Source organism: Rhamphochromis longiceps, linkage group LG3 (assembly GCF_057381845.1).
Source record: "Rhamphochromis longiceps isolate RC_006_pf linkage group LG3, R_longiceps_female_GT1.1, whole genome shotgun sequence".
In the NCBI taxonomy this organism is placed as follows: Eukaryota; Metazoa; Chordata; class Actinopteri; order Cichliformes; family Cichlidae; genus Rhamphochromis; species Rhamphochromis longiceps.
Window position 1 is genome coordinate 60,972,565 of NC_140559.1, and position 27,341 is coordinate 60,999,905.

Here is a 27,341-nt window from a genome sequence, read left to right on the forward strand (position 1 = left end):
TATTAAGACAACAGACATTTGGGAGGCTTTCTCTGAGAGTAACACTGAAAGTCTTGCTGCTCCTCCACAAAATGAACTTCAGATTAAAGACACAGCTCAGCTAAACACAACTCAAACTAATCTACACTATTTTTCTTTATTACGCAGCGTTTTTATAACTATTTCCAGATGTTTCTAAAGATGAAAGCAGAATTAAACTCCAGCCTGATGCGTTTCTGAGGTTCCTGACTCTGACCGTCCCTCAAACGCCTCTCTGGGCGTTTCCTTCCGTCGCTTTTACTTTCGCTTTCGTGAATGTTGTGGCGCAGTTGATCGTCTCGAAGTTAAGGTAACGTTAGCAGTCTGTACTGTTTTCCTGGCTGACATCAGCTGTGTGCAGCTTAGTTTCAGCATAAATCTGCTTCGTTTTATGTGAGATCAGAGTCTGGGAACGAGACAGAAACAGTTGATGATCAGCAGCTGAACTCGATGTTACTGTGGATCCACTGACTGATGTCTGTAGGCAGCTTCTCCTGCCTCCATCAGTCTGTGGCTGTATGGGCTCAAATTGTGGTCATAAATATTTTGTACTTATAAATCAGGATTTGTAGGTGGAAAAATAATTTGTGTGTGGACTTAGCCAAGCAATACGTGTGAAACTCTGCACTCAAGTTTCAAGTACGACCCTATTTTTCTGCCTTTCATCTGATTAGCCAATGTCATGTCAATCACAAATTTAACAATCCAATCAGAGAACAGGTGGGTTTGGCTATTTGAGTGGTGCTTTATGAAGCTTCAGATCCTTGAAGGGAATAAATGCCCCTTTTCATTCCTTCATCACTAGGAAGTGTTACGAGTTCAAAATTGGGGATCGAGACAAGAGGAAAAACAATGATTTTAATGATCACACGCGTGGGAGATGGACACTGTATGCAGACAGCATCAGATCTCAAAATGGTGGAGCATTGCTCAAACTCTTATAGCCTCTGGTGCCTCCACCTTATCATAAAAGCCTAAACATTCACATGCTTTCTCTCACACGGCGCCTAAGCTACGACCTTGGCTCCCTGTTTATCTGCTCCTGCTGAGATGGGGCAGAAAACTCCAGCATGTTCTGTTCTCTTCTAATCAGACAAATAAGGCGATGACTTTCTGCAAACAGTATTTCTTATAACTCAGCAGTATAATGCATCATAAAACAATATCCTTCATTCACAACAAGCCAGCAGTCTAATGTAATGCAAATCAGTTTAACAAATGCAATAGTTATCAGCTTCTTCTAATTCAGGAGAATAATGCAAACTAAAACTACATAATAATTCACAATCTTTAATTAGGGGTCTAACGTGGCATAAAATAATATTATAATTTAACAGAAGGAAAACAGTCTGTGGTGGTCCGAGTTTTGTGATTTTTTGTGTCACAGGTTTACGTGCTTAGTTAGCAGTTAGCATTAGCAGCACATGCTGCGTCTGATGTGAAAGGACCTTTATGCTGCGAAATGTGACTCACAGCAATGGTCCCGGGTCAGCCCTGACTTTGTGTTAAACTAATCCTAAAGTAATAATGGTAATTCTAACCACTGACATACCACAACTTTATCCTTTCAACAGCTACTGAAAGTTAGGGATTGACATGGCATTGACCAATCAAATGAAAGGAAGAAAATAGGGTCAAAATTTGTACTTGTAACTTGAAACTTGAGTGCAGAGTTTCACACGTATTTTTTGGCTAAGTCCACACACAAACCTTATTTTACACACACACAAATTCTTTTTACACATACAAAACTGATTTACAAGTACAAAATATTTATGACCACAATTTGAGCCCATAGGTGGATGTTGATTAACTGCTGACAGTGAGACAGGGCTGTCCTAAGAGTTGCTTTTCGGAAGTCGCTGCCAACACTTCATCTATAAAATGCATTTCTCTGCTCGTTCGCTATAGTCTGCTGTCGTATTTGTATGCAGGTTATTTTCAGTTTAACTGCTGATGTTCATTCATGTATTGTAGGTGAATGCGTTGATGATTGATCATAAATTAGTAAACTGGCCGTTTTTGTTCAATAATTCCTGTTTCATGTTCAAACCGTCAGACAGAAACTCTGCGTTTGTTTTTATGTTCTTCAGCCTGTTGTTCTTGAGGTCATCTGTGATGCGTTCAATGACCCTCCACATGCTCTGAGGCTCATTTGAAGAGAAACAGAACTTCATCTTTAGAGCATAAGTGGGTTTTTGCCCTCTTTATGCCCGCGGTCAGGCTCTGTTTATTGTAGTATAACACTCATAGGACACAGTGACCCGCTGCACACACACTGCACACACACTGCACACACACTGCACACACACTGCACACACACTGCACACAATGACAGCTGCAGAGTTTGTGTCTGATGTATTAAGTATGAAACACTGTTGGGTTAAAATCTGGTCAGAATGAATCCAGGTGCAGGTGTGTCAGTTTAGGACCACTGGACTAACATCCAAGTGCTCACAATATAAAGTGTATTCTGTAGTAACATCCTGGTGTTGCAGCAACAGTCCCACATGGAAACGTCAACACTCAAACTCAAAGTCTCTTTTTGTCAACAATAAAATGACAGCAGACCAATTTGAACAAAGTTGGTAAAAAGCTTCAGAAATGAGTAAAATATTAAAAAGTGTCTGGATGCTCAATCATCCAGTAAATCCCCAAAGAGTTGATTCTGTTCATCTGGACGTTTTCAGCAGCATGGATCAGTGTGAGGACAGAGAGGAGGGAGTCCCTCCCTCTAAAAGCACTCTGTGTGGGGAACATGAGAGCCAGACCAAAGCTCAGAGGTGAGATGACCATCTCTAACTGTCCATGACTCTTCTCCATGTCACAGCTCAGCACTCACATCACTGCTCCATCATTATTCACACTCATACCTCTGTGTGTGTTGTTTTAAAGCCCAGAGCTGTGGGGCGTACCAGGCTCAGCTGGACATAACCCTGAAACTAATCCAGAGCCTGGACCTGAACCCAGCTGTGTTTCCTTAAAGAGCAACAGGTCAAAGGATATTGGTGTAAACTTTAACAAAAGTCTGTTATGTGACAAAGAGTAAGTACATTATTTTTATGAGTTTGTTCATCATGTCTTTAATTTAATATTTCCAGTTTTTCCTTCCTGTCTCATGAAGCTGTTACATTTATTGTTTTTCTTTTAGGATCAATAAGAGGCCAGAATCTCCTGGACCTGAACCCAGCTGTGTTTCCTTAAAGAGCAACGTGTCGAAGGATTTTTATATAAACTTTAAAGGATGTTCTTCTGTTGCTGAGAGGTAATGTGTGTCTAGATGTTGTTCCTGACTCTGTATTTTTGAATAAATCCTCATGTTTAATATCAGCTCAGCTCTTTTTCACACATTTCTATGTTGGTATGTGAAGCGGTGTGTGTTGGAGTGTTTCCACAAACACAGCAGTCAGAGTGGAAAGAGTGGATGTTGTAGGAGGTGTTTGTGTAGTGAAGAGGCTGAGTGTCTGTAGGACTCCAGCTGCTCCAGCAGGTGTCTCCTTTGTGCTTTGCTTCAAACACAGTGTAGGGAGGAGCTTCCACTCAGGTGTTTCAGGTGGTATAGCCTATGGTTTAGTTTGACTTCCTTCTGCAAACTCAGCTGCTCTGTTGCTGATACACGTCTCCATGAATATGATTGATCAGATGCTGCCAACACCATGTGTTTCATGTGAGCGCTCAGCTGAAACCCTGGGTTGACTTATCGAGTTAATAACAAGCTTCACGTGACTGTGAATGCTAAAGTGAATCCAGATAAAGGAACGAGACCCTGCTAATGTTGGACTCACTTCTTAGTGTAGATCCCAGGAGGAAGTTCAACATAGCCATTCTTTGTGCTAGCTCGACCAAACCTGAGACCACAGTGCAGGATAATGATCATCATCTGTCTCTGTCAAGGACATTTAAAATCCACAAATAACAAACATAATTATATTTGATCATTAAAAATCTCTTTTCAATTAAAAAAGCATGAGCACACTGGTGGATTACAGAAACATGAAAACTCATTAACAGTAAAGTTAATTTAGGCGTAAACAAAGTGTCAAACATACTTAAGTAGAAGGACTGATGTTTGTGTTAAAATACCTTCTTAAAGCTGAAATACTGATTCAACTTTCTCCAAAGGTTGATTCTGTTCATCTGGACGTAGCGTTTTGTGGGAGAAACATTTCGTCTCTCATCCAGGTGACTTCTTCAGTCTCAGCTGACTGCAGGTTTCAATCGTATAAACAGTACATTTGCATAATGACTGAAACCAGCCCACTGAAGGAACAATGGTGTCACGATCAGGCGAATTACACACAGTAGTTCGGCGTGCCCGTGTGGCGTGCTGGCTAGACTCCAACGCGGCGAAGGCTAGCGGTGGGTTGGAAGAGACACGCAGTTATTCTAGTAACGATCAGTGCACGAAGCGTGGCTTCGGAACTGTCGTCACAGACGGAGAGCGAGCGGAGCCAGGATGAGAAAAAGGATCGAAGGGAAAAACACTCACGGTTGCTGAATCAGGCGGCAACTGACGTCGGCAAAGTTTCGGAGCTCCTGACATGAAGAGAACGATGTCTGAGCGGCGAACAGGTGGGTGGCGTCTCTCCTTTAAACCCGGCCCCGTGATCAGCTGATCACCAGCTGACAAATGGGCTGGGAGGTCATCTTAATTATGCAAATTCTCATGACCATTGATCAATGTCCATGAGTCCCATTCACAGAGAGTTGGGGAATGGCTGCAATCACAGCATTGTAAGATGGTGACAGATGTACCCTTAGGCCCCCTCCTCGATTCAGAGATGGTCTTTCCCTTTTCACGTAAATGGCCTCCTTGACTCCGCCCTCCAACCAGCGTTCCTCCCTACACATGATGAGGATGTAATTGAAAGAGTGTCCACTGGCCTGTAGGTGTAAATAGACTGCAGAGTCCTGGCCTGACGAAGTAGCTCTTCTGTGTTGTAGCCAGAGGTTGTTTGGTTTCCCCGATGTATAAATCCTGGCAATCCTCCTGCACTTAACAGCGTACACTATGTTACTCTGTTTCTGTCGGGGGACCCGATCCTTGGGGTGGACCAATTTTTGGCGCAGCGTGTTTTGGGGTTTAAAAGCCACAGAGACCCGGTGTTTAGAAAAAATGCATCTCAACTGCTCCGATACTCCTGACACATCACTACAGGTTTTCTCTTAGTCAGCGGTTGTCCTTCTCTCCTGGATCGGCTGGAGCTTTCTTTAGGAGCCGTTCCAGCTTTGACAAAAGTCCAGCTGGGACACATTTACACTTCGGCCAGATGAACAGAATCAACTTTTGGAGATTTACTTTCCTGGATGATTGAGAATGCATCAAGACGTTCCTCCTAAAGTGTTATTCAGTGTTGTGACAGTCAGCTGCTTCAGCTGCTGCTGGGATGGGCTGTGGCAAAGAGAACAGAGAAAATCCAAATCAGAGTTTTTCTCTGAATTAAAAGCAAGGAAACAACAATATATTCTACATGGTGAAACTGATGGTTTCTGGTGTTTTGGGTCTGTTTTTCTGTATTCATGTAGATAAAGTGTAAACTCAGATGAATTATACCATCAAATGTTAAAGGAAAATATCAGGATGAGTGTCTGTGAGCTGAGAAGGACGTGAAGCGAGCAGTTTATCCCAGAGCTGAAGCTGCTCTGTGTGCAGAGATGAGCTCAGATTCCTGCTGTGATTGATCAACAGTCACAGAAATGTAGACTTGTAGTTATTACTGCAGTATGGTCACAGCAGATACTGATAAACATGTATTATGAGGATGGATGATCAAGTTTCTCACTCTCTCCTTTAAATCTCAGTTTGTTTCTTCTTCACAGTTTATCTGTTAATTTATTAATGAATAACACTGAAAGAGTTTCTGTTATATTTCCCCTTGAACATCAGCTTATTAGGGCGGCATTAGGAAATAGCCCCCCTCCAAAGAATGAATAAATGAATGATGATAATAATAAAATGATTCAAAAGCAGAGCTCAGAGTGGTAGAATGGTCAAACATGGATCCACGGGTGGTTCAACTGCATTTGGTGACGTGACTAAAGCAAATCTTTCAAATAATCCCACCATCAACGGGATGTTGTCTCCTTTACTACGGTTACTTTACTTGGTCACCGTGTGAATTTCTTTGAAATGAACCAAATTCTTTTATTTGTTGGTTGTTGCATATTTAACCTCTACAGTCAGGAAAGGAGGAGATGAGGCCTCAACAATGTTGGGTTGTAGCTGTGGTTCAGGTTAGAGTGAGTGTCCATGGAATAAATGTAAGTCAGTGAACTGGAAACATGACTGTGTTCAAACTTTGTTTTCCTTTTTATAATGAGTCTAATCAAAGGTGGACAGAAGTATCTCCACTGTGACTTTTCTGTGTCACCATCAGAGCTTCTGCACAGTGTGGAGAAAGATCCAGAAGCAGAGCTGGACTGCAGACAGCCAGTCAGAGCAGCTGTGTACAAAGTAAGACTGAACATCTGTCTGCTGATGGACTCATTTCTGAAAACTGGACTTCTTGTGTTGTTCAGACATTGAAGAGTTTTCTTTCTCTTTAGTCTCATTGTTTTTCTTTCTTTCAGCAGATGTTGGTCTGCAGGAGGTTTTAGATGAACATAAGATCAGTCTGAGGAGGAGATGTGAACGTGTGACTGAAGGAAGTGATGAAACAGGAAGTAGAACCCTCCTCAACGGGATCTACACGGAGCTCTACATCACAGAGGGACAGAGTGAAGAGGTTCATACCCAACATGAGGTGAGGCAGCTGGAGACAGCTTCCAAGATGGACGCCCTCCATGACGCTCCAATCAGGTGCCAGGACATCTTTAAAGCCTTACCTGACCAACAGAGACCCATCAGAGTGGTTCTGACCAACGGCGTGGCTGGTGTTGGAAAAACCTTCTCAGTGCAGAAGTTCACTCTGGACTGGGCAGAGGGCTTGGAGAACCAACATGTCAGTGTGGTGGTTCTGCTTTCATTCAGGGAGCTGAACCTGATCAGAGATGAGCAGTACAGTCTTCTGGAGCTGCTCCATGTTTTCCATCCAACATTACAGAAGGTCACAGCAGAGAAGCTGGCTGTCTCTCAGCTTTTGTTCATCTTTGACGGCCTGGATGAAAGCAGACTTTCATTGGATTTCACCAACAGGAAGCTGCTGTCTGATGTCACACAGACGTCATCAGTCAGCCAGCTGCTGACAAACCTCATCCAGGGGAATCTGCTTCCCTCGGCTCTCGTCTGGATAACTTCCCGACCTGCAGCAGCCAATCAGATCCCTCCTACATGTGTTGACAGGCTAACAGAAGTACGAGGTTTCACTGACGCCCAGAAGGAGGAGTACTTCAGGAGGAGATTCAGTGATGAAGAGCTGTCCAGCAGAATCATCTCCCACATGAAGACATCCAGGAGCCTCCACATCATGTGTAGTATCCCAGTCTTCTGCTGGATCACTGCTACAGTTCTGGAGCACATGTTGACCACAGAGCAGAGAGGAGAGCTGCCCAAGACCCTGACTGACATGTACTCACACTTCCTGCTGGTTCAGACAAAGAGGAAGAAGAACAAGTACCATGAGGGACATGAGACGAGTCCACAGGAGCTGACGGAGGCTGATAGGAAAGTTCTTCTGAAGCTGGGGAGGCTGGCGTTTGAACATCTGGAGAAAGGAAACATCATGTTCTACCAAGAAGACCTGGAGCAGTGTGGTCTGGATGTGACAGAGGCCTCGGTGTACTCAGGAGTTTGTACAGAGATCTTCAAAAGAGAGTGTGTGATCTTCCAGAAACCAGTCTACAGCTTTGTTCATCTGAGCATTCAGGAGTTTCTGGCTGCCGTCTACATGTTCCACTGTCACACCAACAGGAAGATAGAGGTAGTGGAAGACTTCCTGGGAGATTTTTGTTATGATTCTGACTTTGATTTTGACTATCATGATTATACTAATTTGCTTCGGTTTCCCCACATTAAACCATCTCTGGATGAATCATCTCTGGATGATTTCCCGAGGAGAGCCATGGAGAAATCCCTCCAGAGTAAAAATGGCCACCTGGACCTGTTTGTTCGCTTCCTTCATGGCCTCTGTCTGGAGTCCAACCAGAGACTCTTAGTAGGTCTGCTGGGTCAGACAGAGATCAGTCCAGGAACCATCCAGAGAGTCATCAACAACCTGAAGGAGATGAACAGTGATGAAATCTCTCCTGACAGAAGCATCAACATCTTCCACTGTCTGATGGAGATGAACGACCTCTCAGTACATCAGGAGATCCAAGAGTTCCTGAAGTCAGAGAACAGATCAGAGAAGGAACTCTCTGAGATCCAGTGCTCAGCTCTGGCCTTCATGCTGCAGATGTCAGAGGAGGTTCTGGATGAGTTGGACCTGCAGAAGTACAACACATCAGAGCAGGGACGACAGAGACTGATTCCAGCTGTGAGGACCTGCAGAAAGGCTGGGTGAGTCCAGATGTGATCATTAGCATCATTGATCAGTGTAGGTTAGTAGTTTAATGTTGAAAATAAAATCAGATTGTAACCACAAAGTGTTTGTGTCCGTACGCTGCAACCTTCCACACCATTCCTTTATTGTACAGACTCAGCAGCAGCTCCATGGATCCCAAATCCAAGAGTGGAGAACAGATTTGAAGTGTGTCACATCCATGCAGTCACAGCTGTTTCCACCATGTTTCCACTGATATTAATCCTGTTCAATGACACGTTTCATATCAGTGAATATGTTCTTTAGGACGTCCACTGACATGTTTAAGTGTCCTGCTGGAAATCACTCAAATCATCCATGAAATCCATGAAAAATCCTTTTAGTGTTTCTAACTTCACCCTCTGTCCTCTCTCTCTCTCCATCCTCCTCACTGCTTCTTTCACTGATAATCACACAAACATCGTATTCAGCTACAAAATAACACAATAATATCATCTGATGATCATTATTATAAGAGCAGGATCCATATTTGATATCAGAGTAACACACTGCTTGGTTATGTGCAGTCATCATCAGTGACTGTGGGTCAAACAGAAGCTCTCTGATTGGTTGCTGACCTTGGTCACCTGTCCACTCTCACCTGTTTGTGTTTGCTCTCTCTTTGCTGTCTCCATCCTCTCTCTCCTTTCTCTCCCTCTCTGTCTTTGTACGTCACTCAGGTCCAATGGAAACAGTGACATTTACAAACCAATCAAAGACAAACTGATCCATGTCAGGTTATAACAATATTCAAAGTGAATACAGGCTGCTGCTGGACACAGACAGGTAACATCATTTTGACTTGCTGTCACCTGGATCTGGACTCATAAACACTGAAGCCCTGAACAGGAATACAAATCATTTTCTGCCAACTAGCGACACACCAGCAGATAATGGCTCAGAAAGCTCAAATGAGCCAATCATTTCTGTGTTTAGTTCCCCTGAAATCAGATCTGATATCAGCAGCTCTGAGTTCATTCATCATTATTGTCCAGTGATGAGATTTCTGCTCCGTTTGGTAACAGTCAGCAGGTTTTTCCTGCGTGTGGACGTGAACAGTCGTACCTGACAGCAGGTAGCAAACAGAGATCATCTTTCCAGCTGGAACTCTTCACTGAGCTGAACTCATTCAAAATGTTCTGGAGTCAAAACAGGAAACAGTCCAAATGTGTGTCTTCACTCTGACTCTGGATCAGATCTCAGTGACAGACTGTGGACATTATGGAAGCCTAAATGTGACACCATCTTCCTCCTTCATCTGCAGATTAAAGCCAAACAAAGATTCTCATTAAAAGTCTGCAGGTCTGAGAGAGACTCAATCGTTGTGTCATGTCAAACACAGTAAGAGGAGCTGAAGCACAGATGTGAAGAGCAGATTCATCAGATTATGACCTCACTCTGTTTTGTCTTCATATACATTCAGTCTGTGTTTATAATGCAGATTTTCTGCTTTTATAATAACACATTTTATATTTTCTATCATCACAGACTGACTGAGTGTCGACTCTCAGAGTCTCACTGTGAAGTTGTGGCCTCAGCTCTGAAGTCCAACCCCTCCCATCTGACAGAGCTGGATATGAGTTGGAGCAAGCTACAGGATTCAGGGATGAAGCTTCTGTGTGCTGGACTGGAGAGTCCAAACTGTCGACTGGAGACTCTGAGGTGAGTTCACTGACTGCGGCTGTTGTTGTTTTTCTATATTTCAGGTCTTTGATTGATGTTTGAAACTTTCTTTAGTTCCTACATGTTCAGGATGTGTCTGAAGACAAATGTGAAGAAGTTTGAGTGCTTTCAGAAATGTTGTCTTTCCAAACGACTGAACAACAGTTTTTCCTTTTGGCTCCAAACAGAAGTGACAGACTTGAGCAGGGTTCATTTAAAGGCTGACAGAAGTGGAGTGGTGACGGGGAGATGTTTGACAGGACAGTGTTTCAGCCTCCACAGGTTCATGTTGTGCTCCATCAGTCAGTGAAGATGAAGTCAGTGCTGATGAGGCTGTAGAGTGTGTGAGGGATGTGAATGAGGATGATGAAGATCTGATGATAGCAGATAAAAACAGGCTGCAGAGACTTTGAGCCATACAGGGCACACAGTGTGTGTACAGAACAGCTGAAATCATTATGGAGGCCTCACTGGAATATGGAAGCATCACAGTACAGCTTCAGTGAAGCTTTAAAGTCTCTGATATGAGATGAGAAATGAAGCAGCCAGAGCTTTTTCATGAGTGGAAATCCACTGTGACTGTGAGCTGCTGCTACAGCCTCCAGATTAGCCAGCAGCTCATCCTGCTCAACATTTTCTCACCAACTTTAATGGAAGTGTGATGTTTTCAGCTGGAGTGATGGTCAGGGTGGCCTCCCTCTCCTCTTCTTCTCCTCTTCCATGCTTTCATTCATTTGGAAGTCCTGTAGCTGAGTTTGGGAGAGACTAACAGCCTCGGCAGCAGAGGGGAGAAAGGCTGTAACACCACCACTTTACTCTGTTCTACCTGTCACATCATTTTATCAGGAAACAAATGTGCTGATGTTTTTACTATGTTTGTCTTGAAGATGTAAGAAGATCACATGGTGCTTTTTATTATTGTGTTGGTTTGTTTGCTGTCTCTTGGATGGAGCCCAGCTGTGCGTGGCCCCTGGGCCTGTGGTCAGAGTGTGTGCTGGATAATCCGGCCCAGGATGAGGCCAAACTGACATGGGATGAAATGTCTGTCACATAATTGAGCTTAGTGTAGTTTCATTTCTGCACAATTTAAAAACAACCAAAACTTTGTTCTGTCTTTTCTATGTTATACTGTAGACTTTCTTTGATACTGTGTCCAAAAGGAGCAGCTTTTACTTTGAAGGGGAGCCGTCTCTGTTTCCTCTTCAGGTTGGATGATGGAAGCAAATGAGTGTGTGATGTTCTTTCAGTGTTGCACTTTGTAGACGCTCCCTGAGCACTGGTCTCACAGCCAGCTGCACATAGAGACCAGTGTTGTTAGTCCAGGTCAGAAGATGACTTGTTGGAATGAAAATGAGCTTGTAGTTTGTCTGCTTTAATAATGTGACTGGAAAAAGGTGTTGGACTTCAAATATGTCCATTTCTTTCACACTTCACCTTTAAAAGTGAAGCCTTGTGGTTCCTGGAAGGAAAAACACGACTTTTTCAAGTCTTTGTCCTGTTTTTATGATAAATGTACGACTTTAATGTGAAACATTCAGAGTTTTTTCTCTTGTTGTGTTTGTTTGAAGCTGCTTCCTGTTGGCTTCAGCTGTTTGGAGTTTCCATTTTCTAAACTTCTACATTCTGAACCTTCTTCAGCTCTGAACAGATGATGAAACACTGAATGATTTCAAGCTCACACTTTGTCTAATAAACTTACATCTTTCATTCTTTATACAGATTGAGGGACTGTGGTTTGTCAGAGATCAGCTGTGATTATCTGGCAGCAGCACTGAAGTCCAACCCCTCCCATCTGAGAGAGCTGGAGCTGAGCAGGAACAACAAGCTGCAGGATTCAGGAGTGAAGCATCTGTGTGGTTTCCTGGAGAGTCCAGGATGTGGACTTGAAACTCTGAGGTCAGTCAGCATGTTTTAGTTGTGCTGAGATGAATATGATGTGAAAGTTGTGCTGACACTAAACTGCAGACATCAGGCTGATATTATACTGATCCACACTGAGGATCTTCATGGTAAAGTCTGTTTTCTTCTTCTCTGGTTTAGTCCATTGACTGCAGCAGAACAATGTTCACATTTCAAACAGTGAGACTCAACGTATGGCCCGCGGCCCACACGCGGCCTGCCTACCTTTCCTGATTCAGAGAGAGGGGACCCTGATTAACTGTGTAGTGTTCTTCCTCACAGTTCTAAGTATCAGACACAACAATGAATAATCCACAGCTGACTCTCTTTAGCAGGTCAGAGGTCACGGCACACAGCAGACAGTGGGAATTATTAGAATAGAATAGAATAGAATTCAACTTTATTGTCATTGCACATGCACAGGTACAGGGCAACAAAATGCAGTTTGCATCCATCCAGAAGTGCTTTAGCCATGATATAGATATATTACAATATATATTAGCAATAATATAGATATGTAAGTATATTACAGAAATGGGTCTATTATGGTATGTTATAATGTACACGGTATGAAGTATGTTATGAATATTCTATAACTAAGTATGTACAGGCTATGAACAGGATATAAATATGAAATAAAAAACTATACAGAAATCTGAGATATACAGCTATACAGAAATATGAACTATGCAAGTTATAAACAGTTGTAGGATTAAAGATTATTGAATGTACAGAATGATTATTTACACAGAGCTATACAGTAGTGCAGTTAAGATAAGTGAGATATGTCGATAATTTCTACAGAGGCTATATAAAGTGCCAGTGGTTGTGAGTGGTTGTTCAGTTCATGTTATTATTGTGTGTTTGAGGGTACAGTTGTCCATTGTGTGTGTGTGTGTGTGTAGGTGGTTTTGGGTGTGTGTATGTTCAGTCCATGAGTTTAACGTGGGTCAGATGTCAGGAGGCAGAGTTCAGGAGTCTGACAGCTGTGGGGAAGAAGCTGTTCCGGTACCTGGTGGTCTTAGTCCGGAGGCTCCTGTAGCGCCTCCCAGGGCAGGAGGGTGAAGAGTCCATGTGATGGGTGACTGGGGTCTTTGATGATTTTCCCAGCCCTTTTCAGACACTGCTTCCAGTAGATGTCATGTATGGCAGGAAGTGGTGCCCCGGCGATGCGCTGGGCAGTTTTCACGACCCTCTGCAACGCCTTCCGGTCCGAGGCAGAGCAGTTCTCGTACCAGACTGTTATACAGTTGGTCAGGATGCTCTCGATGGTGCAGCGATAGAAGTTCACCAGGATGTCTGAGGACAGGTGGTTCTTCCTCAGAGTCCTCAAGAAGAAGAGGAGCTGGTGAGCCTTCTTGAGCAGCTTGGAGCAGTTGGTCGTCCAGGTGAGATCCTCGGAGATGTGGACTCCCAGGAACTTGAAGCTGCTCACACGCTCCACAGCCGTCCCCTTAATGTGGATGGGTGGATGTGGGTCAGCATTCCTCCTGTAGTCCACGATGAGCTCCTTGGTCTTCTCAGTGTTAAGCAGCAGGTTGTTTGTGTCGCACCACTCAGCCAGACAATCCACCTCCTCCCTGTAGGCGGCCTCATTGTTGTCACTGATGAGGCCAATCACCGCGGTGTCATCTGCAAACTTAATGATGGCGTTGGAACCATCAGCAGGTCTGCAGTCGTGGGTGAAGAGGGAGTAGAGGAAAGGGCTCATCACACAGCCTTGTGGTACACCGGTGTTCATTGTGATTGTAGATGAGCAGCGGTTATCAGCCGGACATGTTGGGGGCGGTTGGTCAGGAAGTCCAGTAACCATTTGCAGATGAGGGAACTGATGCCCAGGTCTGTCAGTTTCCTGATGAGTTGTGAGGGGTGGATTGTATTGAATGCTGAACTGAAGTCTATAAACAGCATTCTGGCGTAGGTGTTGTTGTTGTCCAGGTGTGAGAGGACAGAGTGCAGTGTGATGGAGACTGCATCCTCTGTGCTCCTGTTCTGGCGCTATGCGAATTAGTGGGGGTCCAGGGTGGGGGGGAGACAGGATTTGAAGTGTGCTAGGAAGAGCTGCTCTAAGCACTTTGTGATGATGGGGTCGTAGTCATTGAGGCTAGATGGGTTGGAGTTTTTGGGTATCGGGACGATGGAGGTGGATTTGAAGCAGGCCGGTACCACAGCGTGGGCCAAGGACAGAGTGAATATGTCTGTGAGCACTCCTGCAAGCTCCCCAGAACACGCTCTGAGAACAGCACCGCTCCTACATCGGATGCCATCAGGACCTGCAGCCTTGTGGACATTGATCCTGCTCAGCACCGCTCCTACATCGGTGGGGGAGAGAGTCAGAGGTTGGTGGTCTGGCATCATGTCTGTTTTGGTTGTGGTTGTGGGGTTCCCTCACTCAAAACGAGCATAAAAGTTGTTGAGCTCGTTGAGGAAGGAGACATCAGAGGATGCGGGGAGGGTTTGGTGGTCCTGTAGTCTGTAATGGTCTGGAGTCCTTTCCACATGCGTCGGGGGTTGGAGTTGGAGAAGTGTTCTTCTACCTTCTTTTTGTAATGGTGTTTGGCTTTTTTTTTTTTTGTGATCAACATTTTATTGATTTATGGTTGGGGGGGGGGGGGGGGGTAGGTACAGACATATACAGCACAACTGTAAACCGCAGTAGCAAAGCAAACATTAGCAAACAAGGCATAGGGACAGCAAAGAAAAGACACAAAAACACAAAGTTAAAACCAATTATTGCCTCTTCCAGGAGATAACTCTGGATGAGAAGATTTTCCAAGCGTCAACAGTCGTGGGTCGAGCTTTATTTAATTTTGCTGTGGTATGTTCAAAACCAATAACACGGATAAGACATCGCCTCCAGAATGATTCCATACAAATGTCAGGACAGAACCATTGCTTTGTAATAGTCTTCTTTGCGGATGTGAATCCAGCGAACAACATTTTGCATTGCATTTGTTTTAAGGAGATTTCAGAGGTATCATTAAGGAGACAAAGACCAGGATTGGGAACATAAAAAACTTCCAGTACCTCAGATAACACAGAGTTTACAAAGACCCAAAAATTGGATACCACAGGACAGTCCCAAAACATGTGCAAAAACGTGCCAGGTGATGAATCATTGCAGATGTGACAGTGATACGTAGCCTGTAGTTTCATCTGGAACCTCCTATAGGGTGTAATGTATGTTCTGTGTATGGTTTTGAAATGAATTAATTGATGTGCCAGGTTCTTAGAAGTCAAACTCAGATTAGACCAAACTGTATCCCAGTCTATATTAACCTGCAGTTCTCCCAGTTCCCTGACCCAAATAGATTCAATGGGCAGGGACTTCATACCATGTTCGGCTAATTTGTTGTAGATTTTGGAAACAGAGGGTCTGCCAGATTTAGGCAGGATCCAGTCCAACATGGGATGAGAGGGAAGAGGAGAATCCCAGGGGACACCATATGCTTTTAAAGCTGATCTGAGCTGCAGATACACAAAGTAAGAAGATGCAGGAAGAGAAAAACATGTCCTTAAGTCCTGAAATGAGCAGAGGCCTTGGGCGTTGAATAGATCATCAAAAAGGTTTATCCCGAGTGAGAACCAAGAGGGTTGAACAAATGGCAAATGGCACTGCCACATAGTAACTTTAAATTATGCCAGAGTGGTGAGCTTTTACAAAATTTAACTGGAGCACCCAGCCGCCTTTCTATTTTCCTCCATACCTGTATAGAGTTGGCAATAATAGGTCCGAATTTGTTGTTGTTGTAGAGCGTATTGGTGGAACATTAGCAAACAGAAGATCTTGCAGTCTATGCGGTGCTGCCTTGGCGGATTCGATCATTTTCCACGCAGTAGTAGCCTCTGGGTTGACCCACGTACTAAGCGCCCTGATTTGGAACGACCAGTAAAAAAACTCGAAGTTTGGCACTGCCAGGCCACCAAACAATTTGGGCCGCTGCAATGTTGACAAACGTATCCTAGGCCTTTTGCCATTCCAAATAAATTTAGACACCGCAGACTGTATGTCTTTAAAATAAGTTAGAGGAGGAGAGAGTGGCAACATAAAAAAAAGGAAATTAAGCCGTGGCAGTATGTTCATCTTTACTGTGTTGATTCTACCCTGAAGCGAAGTTTTTAAATTGTCCCATCTTTGAAAGTCGGATTTGATCTTATTTAGCATAGTAGTAAAATTGTCCTTGATTATCTTTGGAATACTATTATGAATTGAAATGCCCAGATAAGTAAAAGTGCTTTTGATCTGAACACAACCGGGTAAGGAAACTTTCGTAGCTTTAACGTTCAAAGGCATCAGAGCAGATTTCGACCAGTTTATTTTGTAGCCAGATAGAGAGCTGAAATGGTCAAAGTTTTTAATTAATGGATGGATGGACGTCTCATAGTTGTCCAAAAACAGAATAATATCATCCGCATATAGAGATATGATATGATTATGACCACCAATTCTTATGGGAGAAATTGTGGACTGTCTGATGGCTTGTGCTAGGGGCTCTAGAGAGAGGCAGAACAGGAGAGGAGAGAGAGGTCAACCCTGCCTCGTTCCACGCTGCAGCGTGAAAGGGGGAGAGACCAGGTCCCCTGTTAAGACACTAGCAAGAGGTGAGTGATATAGTGTTTGAATCATAGCAACAAATTTCTGCTTAAACCCAAAGTGTTTCAATACCATCCACATATAGTCCCACTCTAGCCTATCAAAGGCTTTTTCTGCATCAAGTGAAAATACTGCACATGGATTTTGATAGCTGTTAGCGGCATCTATGATGTGCAACAGCCGTCTTATGTTATCAGATGCAAGCCGCCCTCGGATAAATCCTGTCTGGTCTGCATTGACCAAAACATGGATAACTCTTTCCAAGCGCAATGCGAGAGCTTTTGCAAATACTTTGAGATCAGTTGTGAGCAGAGCTATCGGTCTGAAACTAGAGCACTCAAGAGGGTCCTTTCCCTTTTTTAAGAGAAGGGTAATAAGTGCTGTTTTCTGGTCTCTATGGAAAGACCCGTTCCGGATTGCAAAATTAAATGAGCCGAGCATGAGCGAAACTATTGTATCCCAAAGTTCTAGAAATAGTTCTGGCGGAAGGCCATCCAGTCCAGGTGATTTACCTTTGTTAAGGTCTTTCAGCGCTCTATGCAGCTCATCTAGAGTTAATGGGGCCTCTAGCTCATCCTGATCTGCTTGTGGAAAATGAGGTAGATCCAGATTTTCGAGAAAGCTATTACAGATAGTATCCTTAAAATTGATATCTGATTTATACAGATTTACAAAAAATGACGAGAAAGTGGTGTTAATGGACTGAGGATTTGTCGTAATTTTACCGTTTGCAGCTGTTATAGCTGGGATATGTGCCCTTGTTTCACATTCTTTAAGCATAAGTGCCAACAAATGACTAGGATGCTCTGATTCAAAATAGTACTTCTGTCTAGTTCTATGCAAGATGAACTCTGCTTTGGACAAGGTTATTGCATCATATTCTTCTTTTAGTGAAGCTAGGAGTGTAGACTGATCGTCTGACCGGCTAAGTTTTTGCAGATTCCGTAAAGATTCCATCTGATTTACTAGATTGGACACCTGAGCAAGTTTTGTTTTTGCCAACATGGAGGAGAATGAGATGGAAAAGCCACGAATGAAACATTTTGTAGTCTCCCATAAGACTTGTGGGTCGATATCCTCATTAGCGTTGATATCTAAAAATTCCTTCAGCTGGAGCTTAAGCAGGCTGAGAAAGGTAGAGTTAGTTAATAGGGACGTATTAAAGCACCACCTGGGGGCCCTATTCTTTAAATTGGGCAGATCGACAGAGCATAACAAAGCTGAATGATCCGATATCAAGATTGGCTGAATAGAAATAGATGTATCACCTGAAACTAAGGAAGGACTAACAAAAACGTAATCTATCCTAGAAAATGTCTTATGTCTATTAGAAAAGAATGTATAATCCCTAATGTCGAAATTCTGCATCCGCCAAAGGTCGATGAGATTAAGATCTTTTATAAGTGTATTCAGCAGAGAAGATGAGAGATTAGCTACTGCATCTGGATGAGATTTATCTAAAACGGGGTTGACGACAGCATTGAAGTCTCCACCCAACACTATGGAATAATCATTGTATTCTAATAGTGTATTGGCAATATAAGTAAAAAAGTCCCTGTCTGGCTCATTTGGACAGTATACAGATACGAATACCAGTTTATGGTTTAAGATACTGCCAGTTACAAGTGCCAGCCGGCCATTTTCATCACTCGTGCTATACCTGGTAGTAAGGTCGAATTTTCTCTTCAGCAAGATACAGACACCCTTCGTTTTATTTGGGGCAGAGGACGAAGCTATTAGTTTGTAGTGTTTGTTTTGAAAACGTGCCACATCACCTTGTTTCAGATGTGTTTCTTGGATTAAAGCAATGTCAGCCTTTTTACGGTATAGGTACTCAAGGACACGTGTCCGCTTAATAGCGGAGTTAAGACCATTAACGTTAAGTGACAGAATAATCAATGGTAGCATCGGTACGGCAAGTGTCCAAGAATGGTCCCAATGTGAAGATAGCAAGAGAGGAACGTCAATGTGTAGTAAAATATAAGGCCACCATACCCCTGCCAAGTACTGCAATGTTTCACTAGTGCTACTGGAATTTTAACTTTGCATAGAGATATGTCTGCAAGGGAGGGGACAGGGGAGGAAAAAACTATATACAAAAACTGGTGCAGACCGCACAGAGCTCCCTCCATAGGTCTGCTAGAACACAAACTTCTGATTGATTCGTAACCGGTCCTTCCACTCCAACACAAAAAACTTGAGGGTCAGACGTGCACACATAGGCAACGAAAATTAAGTGGGTAAGTATATCCCACACCCTCCCGACTGAGTGAAATTATCTTATAAAGCGAAGAAAGAAAAAAAAAAGAAGAAAAAAAAGAATATAAAATATAAATATTTGCATAAAAAATAAAATAAAATAATACAAATGTATCTTATATATGTACAGTAACAACAGCCAGCAAATGTTTGACCATGATAAGCTCAAAGAAAAGTAAAATAAATAATTAATATTAAAAAAAAAAATACATATATATAAATATATACATACATACACACACACACACATATATACACACACACATATATATATATATATATATATATATATATATATATACACATACATATACATACATATACACATACATACATATACACATACATACATATACACATACACATGCATACATACACAAAACAAAATAAGATACAATACAAAAATAAATAAATAAATAAAAAGTACCCCCGGTAGGGGCGAAGCAAGTCGCTAAATTAAATGTAACCAACCTTAACCCATGAAAGTGATCCTGCCGTCAACCTAGTTGAGGCCTGCTGCAACTAAAACAGGACAACTAACCGGCGTTCAGTCATTCATGTCCACTAAGTTGCCTTCTCCCGCATGCTGATTGCCAGCGTTGTTGGCCGCGCTGTTTAGATCGGGAGGAAAAGCGGGGGCCCCATCAACACACTGCGGCGTTGCAGGATTCAGCTTACGCGGCAGGGAGTTAATGAAATCTTCTGCCAGTTGAGGGGATTCGAAAGCCATCTTCTTACCACCGTGCTCTATCTTCATCACGGCGGGGTAAATGAGGAATGGTTCCAGGCCCATAGCCGTAGCCTTCTTCATGACGGGAGAGAAACTCTTCCTCTTTGCTGTTGTAGTCGGACTGAAGTCAGGGAAGAAAAGAAGAGTGGTGTTGGCGGCATGCTTCACTGGATATGCTTTGCGTGCCCCTTTGAGAATTGCCGATCTGTCCTGCCACCGTAACAATCTGAAGATTAGGGTGCGAGGCTTCTTGGTATTAGTATCGCGGCCGTCGTACACCCGATGCGCTCGTTCGATGTCGATGTTGTGCCCCTCCAACGACGGAATCCACTTGGGGAGATTGGCCTTAATGTAGCCAACTGTATCCGAGCCCTCCAGCATTTCAGGTAAGCCAACAAGCCTGATGTTATTCCTGCGACCCCTGTCCTCCAGATCTGTAAGCTTTGTCGTGAGTAGATCGAGTTGTTTCTTCAGATCGATAACCGATCGTCTGTCCTCACGCGCGGCGGCTTGCACTGAGTCCACTCGGTCTTGAGTGCGTTTAGCCATTGCAGTTACCCTCTCGATTTCCCCGCTAACATTATTTACCACTTCATTGGTCTTTTGAAGGTCTGTGCGTAGGTCGCGCAGAGCAGGAATTAAGATAGAGTCCATAGCTTCCCTGACTGCCGAGGCAACCACTGAATCGAGGGACTTTTGTTGTTCCTGAAGTGCTAGCTTCACACCGTTAGCAATAGCCTCGTCGAGGTCTTCCTTAGTGACGGAGGAATCTTTAAACTTCTTCTTTAAGGGAGACTGAGCAATCTCCCTTTTCCGCGAGTCTCTGGTTGAAGCGGTGTCCATAGTGGGATCGGCGTTGAGATAACTAATTTATATGACAGGATAGTGATAAACAGTGACAATGTGTGCAGAGCTAAAAACTATGCTGGCATTCCTGACGACGGGTCACGTGATCTCCGTGTTTGGCTTTTTTGATACCCTTCTTTAGATTAGCCCTTAGCAGCCTCAGTGTACTCAGGAGTGTTCACACAGATCTTTAAAGAGGAGAAACAACTGTACCAGGACAAGGTGTTCTGCTTTGTTCATCTCAGTGTTCAGGAGTTTCTGGCTGCTCTTCATGTCCACCTGACCTTCATCAACTCTGGACTTAATCTGCTGGAAGAAGAACAACAAACAACGTCCATGTGGTCTAAATTATTTGATAAACCAAAACTTCAATCTCTCCACCAGAGATCTGTGGACAAGGCCTTACAGAGTCCAAATGGACACCTGGACTTGTTCTTCCGCTTCCTCCTGGGTCTTTCAATGCAGACCAATCAGACTCTCCTACGAGGTCTGCTGACACAGACAGGAAGTAGCTCACAGACCAATCAGGAAGCAGTTCAGTACATCAAGAAGAAGCTCAGTGAGAATCTGTCTGCAGAGAAAAGCATCAATCTGTTTCACTGTCTGAATGAACTGAATGATCGTTCTCTAGTGGAGGAGATCCAACAGTTCCTGAGATCAGGACGTCTCCGAACAGATGAACTGTCTCCTGCTCAGTGGTCAGCTCTGGTCTTCATCTTACTGTCATCAGAAAAAGATCTGGATGTGTTTGACCTGCATAAATACTCTGCTTCAGAGGAGTCTCTTCTGAGGCTGCTGCCAGTGGTCAAAGTCTCTAAAAAAGTTCTGTAAGTTATAAAGTTTTTATTATTTAATTTGGTTGGTATGTTATGGAAAAACACAGTGCCATCAACTTCTGTTTTGTTTTTGTCAAAATCACTGTAATATAATCACTGTACCTTTATATACACGTGACTTGTATTAATGCTGCTGCCCTCTTGTGGCTAAAGTGTAATTATGTTATTGTTATTAGGGAGGATTTGAGAGTAACATGCCAAGTGAGTCAGCACCTTCGCTTTAGCTTAAAAAATCCAAATTCTTACGTCATCAGTTATAGTTGCATGTATTCATTATCATAATTTAACCTTTAATATTGATGTCTTAAATTTATTTTGAGTAAACTAGCAATAATTTTATGGTTGTATTAAATAAATACATCACTAATGAATTATTTATTTCAGTAATTAATTAAAAATGTACATAATTAATTAAAAAATATATTGATAATGAATTATCAGTTAATTTGATTTAAAACAATTCATTATTTATTTATGTACTATTCTAATTAGTTAATTACATATTTAATCAGTTATTGGTTTGTTTTCTATTTTAATTGTTTTACTGACACATTTAATGAATTATTTAATGATGTATTTATTTAATTCACGTTGCTACTCCTGGCCCTGCATCGGTGTTCATAAATACATTTTATTTGTCAGCTTCACCCATCAAAGTCAGGGGGCTGGGTTAATGCTGATCAAGTCAAAACCATTGCTTTGGTCTGGTGGGCGTTCTTTTAGTGGGCTTTTCTCAATACTAAGTAGGCCTACACACCAGGGTTTGGACATGTGTGGACCCAAACTATACTTAAACTTTACCCTTTTTTGTGTGTCACCAAATACACTTTTAATATTTTCTAGACAAGAATGTAGTGGCGTAATCTTTAACCTCTTTTGGCTCCAAACAGAAGTGACAGACTTGAGCAGGGTTCATTTAAAGGCTGACAGAAGTGGAGTGGTGACGGGGAGATGTTTGACAGGACAGTGTTTCAGCCTCCACAGGTTCATGTTGTGCTCCATCAGTCAGTGAAGATGAAGTCGGTGCTGATGAGGCTGTAGAGTGTGTGAGGGATGTGAATGAGGATGATGAAGATCTGATGATAGCAGATAAAAACAGGCTGCAGAGACTTTGAGCCATACAGGGCACACAGTGTGTGCACAGAACAGCTGAAATCATTATGGAGGCCTCACTGGGATATGGAAGCATCACAGTACAGCTTCAGTGAAGCATTAAAGTCTCTGATATGAGATGAGAAATGAAGCAGCCAGAGCTTTTTCATGAGTGGAAATCCACTGTGACTGTGAGCTGCTGCTACAGCCTCCAGATTAGCCAGCAGCTCATCCTGCTCAACATTTCCTCACCAACTTTAATGGAAGTGTGATGTTTTCAGCTGGAGTGATGGTCAGGGTGGCCTCCCTCTCCTCTTCTTCTGCTCTTCCTCTTTCATTTGTAAAGGAACTTCTGCTGCTGTCATTCATTTGGAAGTCCTGTAGCTGAGTTTGGGAGAGACTAACAGCCTCGGCAGCAGAGGGGAGAAAGGCTGTAACACCACCACTTTACTCTGTTCTACCTGTCACATCATTTTATCAGGAAACAAATATGCTCATGTTTTTACTATGTTTGTCTTGAAGATGTAAGAAGATCACATGGTGCTTTTTATTATTGTGTTGGTTTGTTTTCTGTCTCTTGGATGGAGCCCAGCTGTGCGTGGTCCCTGGGCCTGTGGTCAGAGTGTGTGCTGGATAATCCGGCCCAGGATGAGGCCAAACTGACATGGGATGAAATGTCTGTCACATAATTGAACTTAGTGTAGTTTCATTTCTGCACAATTTAAAAACAACCAAAACTTTGTTCTGTCTTTTCTATGTTATACTGTAGACTTTCTTTGATACTGTGTCCAAAAGGAGCAGTTTTTACTTTGAAGGGGAGCCGTCTCTGTTTCCTCTTCAGGTTGGATGATGGAAGCAAATGAGTGTGTGATGTTCTTTCAGTGTTGCACTTTGTAGACGGTCCCTGAGCACTGGTCTCACAGCCAGCTGCACATAGAGACCAGTGTTGTTAGTCCAGGTCAGAAGATGACTTGTTGGAATGAAAATGAGCTTGTAGTTTGTCTGCTTTAATAATGTGACTGGAAAAAGGTGTTGGACTTCAAATATGTCCATTTCTTTCACACTTCACCTTTAAAAGTGAAGCTTTGTGGTTCCTGGAAGGAAAAACACGACTTTTTCAAGTCTTTGTCCTGTTTTTATGATAAATGTACGACTTTAATGTGAAATATTCAGAGTTTTTTCTCTTGTTGTGTTTGTTTGAAGCTGCTTCCTGTTGGCTTCAGCTGTTTGGAGTTTCCATTTTCTAAACTTCTACATTCTGAACCTTCTTCAGCTCTGAACAGATGATGAAACACTGAATGATTTCAAGCTCACACTTTGTCTAATAAACTTACATCTTTCATTCTTTATACAGTTTTAAGGGCTGTGGTTTGTCAGAGATCAGCTGTGATTATCTGGCAGCAGCACTGAAGTCCAACCCCTCCCATCTGAGAGAGCTGGACCTGAGCCTGAACAACAAGCTGCAGGATCCAGGAGTGAAGCATCTGTGTGGTTTCCTGGAGAGTCCAGGATGTGGACTTGAAACTCTGAGGTCAGTCAGCATGTTTTAGTTGTGCTGAGATGAATATGATGTGAAAGTTGTGCTGACACTAAACTGCAGACATCAGGCTGATATTATACTGATCCACACTGAGGATCTTCATGGTAAAGTCTGTTTTCTTCTTCTCTGGTTTAGTCCATTGACTGCAGCAAAACAATGTTCACATTTCAAACAGTGATACTCAACGTATGGCCCGCGGCCCACACGCGGCCTGCCCACCTTTCCTGATTCAGAGAGAGGGGACCCTGATTAACTGTGTAGTGTTCTTCCTCACAGTTCTAAGTATCAGACACAACAATGAATAATCCACAGCTGACTGTCTTTAGCAGGTCAAAGGTCACGGCACACAGCAGACAGTGGGAAATATTATAATTCTGATCATTTATCAGCACATATCCATATGTATAAAAACAAAGCTGACACTGTGAGACTTGATCAGAGGTGTGATCATCACAGCAGAGGCCTTTGTGTCAAAGTCACTGAGGATCAAACAGAAACACATGAAGCAGATTTTCCTGTTCTGGCTTTTTATAGCAGATAACCTTCAAAATATTCTGCAGTCCATCAAAAACTGAAGCAAACCATGAATCAACATGTGAACATGAGCTGATGCTGCTGAAGTGAAGCAAAGTTACAGAAGTTTGATTACAGACACAGCTGAGAGTTTGTAATCTGTCATCATTTTAAAAGGTTTAAATTTCTTCAGTATTGAACAGCAGAAATGAGGCTTTGTTTTCGGAGGCCGACAGCAGTGAACACAACAGCAGACTGGTGCGTAATAAGCAGTGAATAATGCAGGAAACAGATTTTTGAAGGTAAACTGTTCTTGAAGTACACTGAGAGAGAGAGAGCTGTGCAGGAAGTAAACGTCAAAGTCAGAGAGAATTCATGACGATGTTCATCAAACGTAAATCGTAGTTTGGATCTTCTTCTGCTGCTGGTTCAGTCAGTTTTGGTTGGAGACAGATGAAACCTGCAGCTTCAGGATCTGTGAGCTGTCCACTTTCAGCCCCGACGGCGTGTCCGTGTACGTGCTGTCGAGTGTACGATCCACGCTCTGTGTTTCCATCTTTGTGTGTTTAGCTGCTCTCATTTACTGTTTTATCTGTTTGCTTGTTGTTGAAATACTTTTGGGAGCTTTAACCTGAGATTCTGGCAAAATACATTTATATTAAAAATCGATTCAGGACTGAATGAATCAACATCGCTTTATTCAAATTAAAACCATTTAAAGAGGAAAATCCATTTTTTTACACCCGCCTCTAATGCTGGGTAATGTCAGCTGGTCCATGTGCAGCTGGCTGTGAGGCTCAGGGAGCGTCTACAAAGTGCAACACTGAAAGAACATCATCCATAAATATTGAGTAATAACTGGACTCTCATACAGCGATACTCAAATGCCTTTAAACATCAGCTTATCCTGTTGATCCAAGTCCAACACTGCGTTTGTAAAAAAAAAAAATTTAATTTTCTTTTATTAAACCTTTATTTAACCAGGAAGATCCCATTGAGATTAAAAACCTCTTCTTCACGGGAGACCTGGCCAAGATAGGCAGCAGCAAGTGTCTCACAGTTACAGAAATTACTCAATCAAACACAGGCAGCAACAATAAGTGAAAGAATACAAATAAAATAAAATTCAATAAAAGTCAATAAATTTCAAATAAAAATAAAAAGGTCAGTTAAAATGACAATCAATCTAATTGAAACAGTTTCATGTTATGGACTTGGCCTCAAGGGTTCATAGTTTAGATTTAAAAGCACTTAATGAAATTAATTCAGTCATTTTCCATTCCTTCTGCAGTTTGTTCCAAGCCAAGGGTGCTAAATGGACAAAAGCTCTTTTACCAAGTTCAGTTCGGGCAAATGGAACAGAAAGCAACAAGTAGCCATGCGGACGAAGAGAATACCGACCAGCATGTTTCATTGCTAGCAGGGAACATACACTCAACAAAAATATAAACGCAACACCTTTGTTACTGCTCCCATTCCCCATGGGATGGACGTAGAGACCTAAAATTCATTCCAGATACACAATATAACCATCCCTCCCAAACAGTGGTCACAAATCAGTCCAAATGTGTGGTAGTGGGCACATCTGCCATATTGAGATAATCCATCCCACCTCACAGGTGTGCCACATCAGGATGCTGATCTGACATCATGAGTAGTGCACAGGTGTACCTCAGACTGCCCACAACAAAAGGCCACCCTGGAATGTGCAGTTTTTTGCGCTATTGGGGGTCTGGGGACCCAGAACCGGTCAGTATCTGGTGTGACCACCATTTGCCTCATGCAGTGCAACACATCGTCGCATGGAGTCTATCAGATTGTCAATTGTGGCCTGTGGAATGTTGGTCCACTCCACTTCAATGGCTGTGCGAGGTTGTTGGATATTCGTGGGAACTGGTACACGCTGTCGTATACGCCGGTCAAGCACATCCCGAACATGCTCAATGGGTGACATGTCCGGTGAGTATGCTGGCCATGCAAGAACTGGGACATTCTCAGCTGCCATCTGCCCTGAACAATGTGAACCATGATTCATCCGTGAAGCGCACACCTCTCCAACGTGCCAGACGCCATCGAATGTGAGCATTTGCCCACACAAGTCTGTTACGGCGACGAGCTGGAGTCAGGTCAAGACCCCGATGAGGACGACGGGCATGCAGTTGAGCGTCCCTGAGACGGTTTCTGACAGTTTGTGCAGAAATTGTTTGGTTGTGCAAACCAATTGTTCCAGCAGCTGTCTGGGTGGCTGGTCTCAGACGATCTTGGAGGTGAACCTGCTGGATGTGGAGGTCCTGGGCTGGTGTGGTTACACGAGGTCTGCGGTTGTGAGGCCGGTTGGATGTGCTGCCATATTCTCTGAAACGCCTGTGGAGACGGCTTATGGTTGAGAAATGAACATTCAATGCACGGGCGACAGATCTGGTTGACATTCCTGCTGTCAGCATGCCAATTGCACGCTCCCTCATTGCTTGTGGCATCTGTGGCATTTTGCTGTGAGACAAAACTGCACATTCCAGGGTGGCCTTTTGTTGTGGGCAGTCTGAGGTACACCTGTGCACTACTCATGATGTCAGATCAGCATCCTGATGTGGCACACCTGTGAGGTGGGATGGATTATCTCAATATGGCAGATGTGCCCACTACCACACATTTGGACTGATTTGTGACCACTGTTTGGGAGGGATGGTTATATTGTGTATCTGGAATGAATTTTAGGTCTCTACGTCCATCCCATGGGGAATGGGAGCAGTAACAAAGGTGTTGCGTTTATATTTTTGTTGAGTGTATATAGGAAAGCAACAACCCAAGTATCGCCTTATATATAAAAGTGTATAAATGAGAGTTCCTCCGACTTACCAAAGCAGGCCATCCTACCTGAGAGTATAACTCACAG

General features: G+C 43.1%; 2 protein-coding genes across 3 annotated transcripts in view; both read left to right on the plus strand.

Annotated features, from left to right (window-relative positions):
• The first annotated feature begins 278 nt into the window (after positions 1 to 278).
• LOC146675582 (NACHT, LRR and PYD domains-containing protein 12-like) overlaps positions 279 to 27,341 on the plus strand; it is a 33,681-nt gene continuing 6,618 nt past the window's right edge. For both annotated transcript variants that reach the window (XM_085400500.1, XM_085400501.1), the window contains exons 1-9: positions 279 to 328; positions 2,709 to 2,801; positions 2,914 to 3,063; positions 3,170 to 3,283; positions 6,396 to 6,472; positions 6,589 to 8,455; positions 9,966 to 10,139; positions 11,859 to 12,035; positions 23,750 to 23,926. In XM_085400500.1, the coding sequence (XP_085256626.1) occupies positions 2,713 to 2,801; positions 2,914 to 3,063; positions 3,170 to 3,283; positions 6,396 to 6,472; positions 6,589 to 8,455; positions 9,966 to 10,139; positions 11,859 to 12,035; positions 23,750 to 23,926 (2,825 nt within the window). In that variant the 5' untranslated portion in view covers positions 279 to 328; positions 2,709 to 2,712. The remainder of the gene's footprint in view (positions 329 to 2,708; positions 2,802 to 2,913; positions 3,064 to 3,169; positions 3,284 to 6,395; positions 6,473 to 6,588; positions 8,456 to 9,965; positions 10,140 to 11,858; positions 12,036 to 23,749; positions 23,927 to 27,341) is intronic.
• On the plus strand, positions 20,523 to 21,298 carry LOC146675583 (protein NLRC3-like). Its single transcript, XM_085385770.1, has 2 exons — positions 20,523 to 20,570; positions 20,615 to 21,298. Exons 1-2 carry the CDS (start codon positions 20,523 to 20,525, stop codon positions 21,296 to 21,298), a joined length of 732 nt encoding a protein of 243 aa, XP_085241896.1.

Coding starts and splice junctions, on each gene's coding strand:
- LOC146675583 (XM_085385770.1), top strand. CDS start 20,523: ATGTGTGCAGAGCTAAAAACTATGCTGGCATTCCTGACGACGGGTCAC. Junction 20,571..20,614: donor CATTCCTGACGACGGGTCAC/GTGATCTCCGTG, acceptor TCTTTAGATTAG/CCCTTAGCAGCCTCAGTGTA.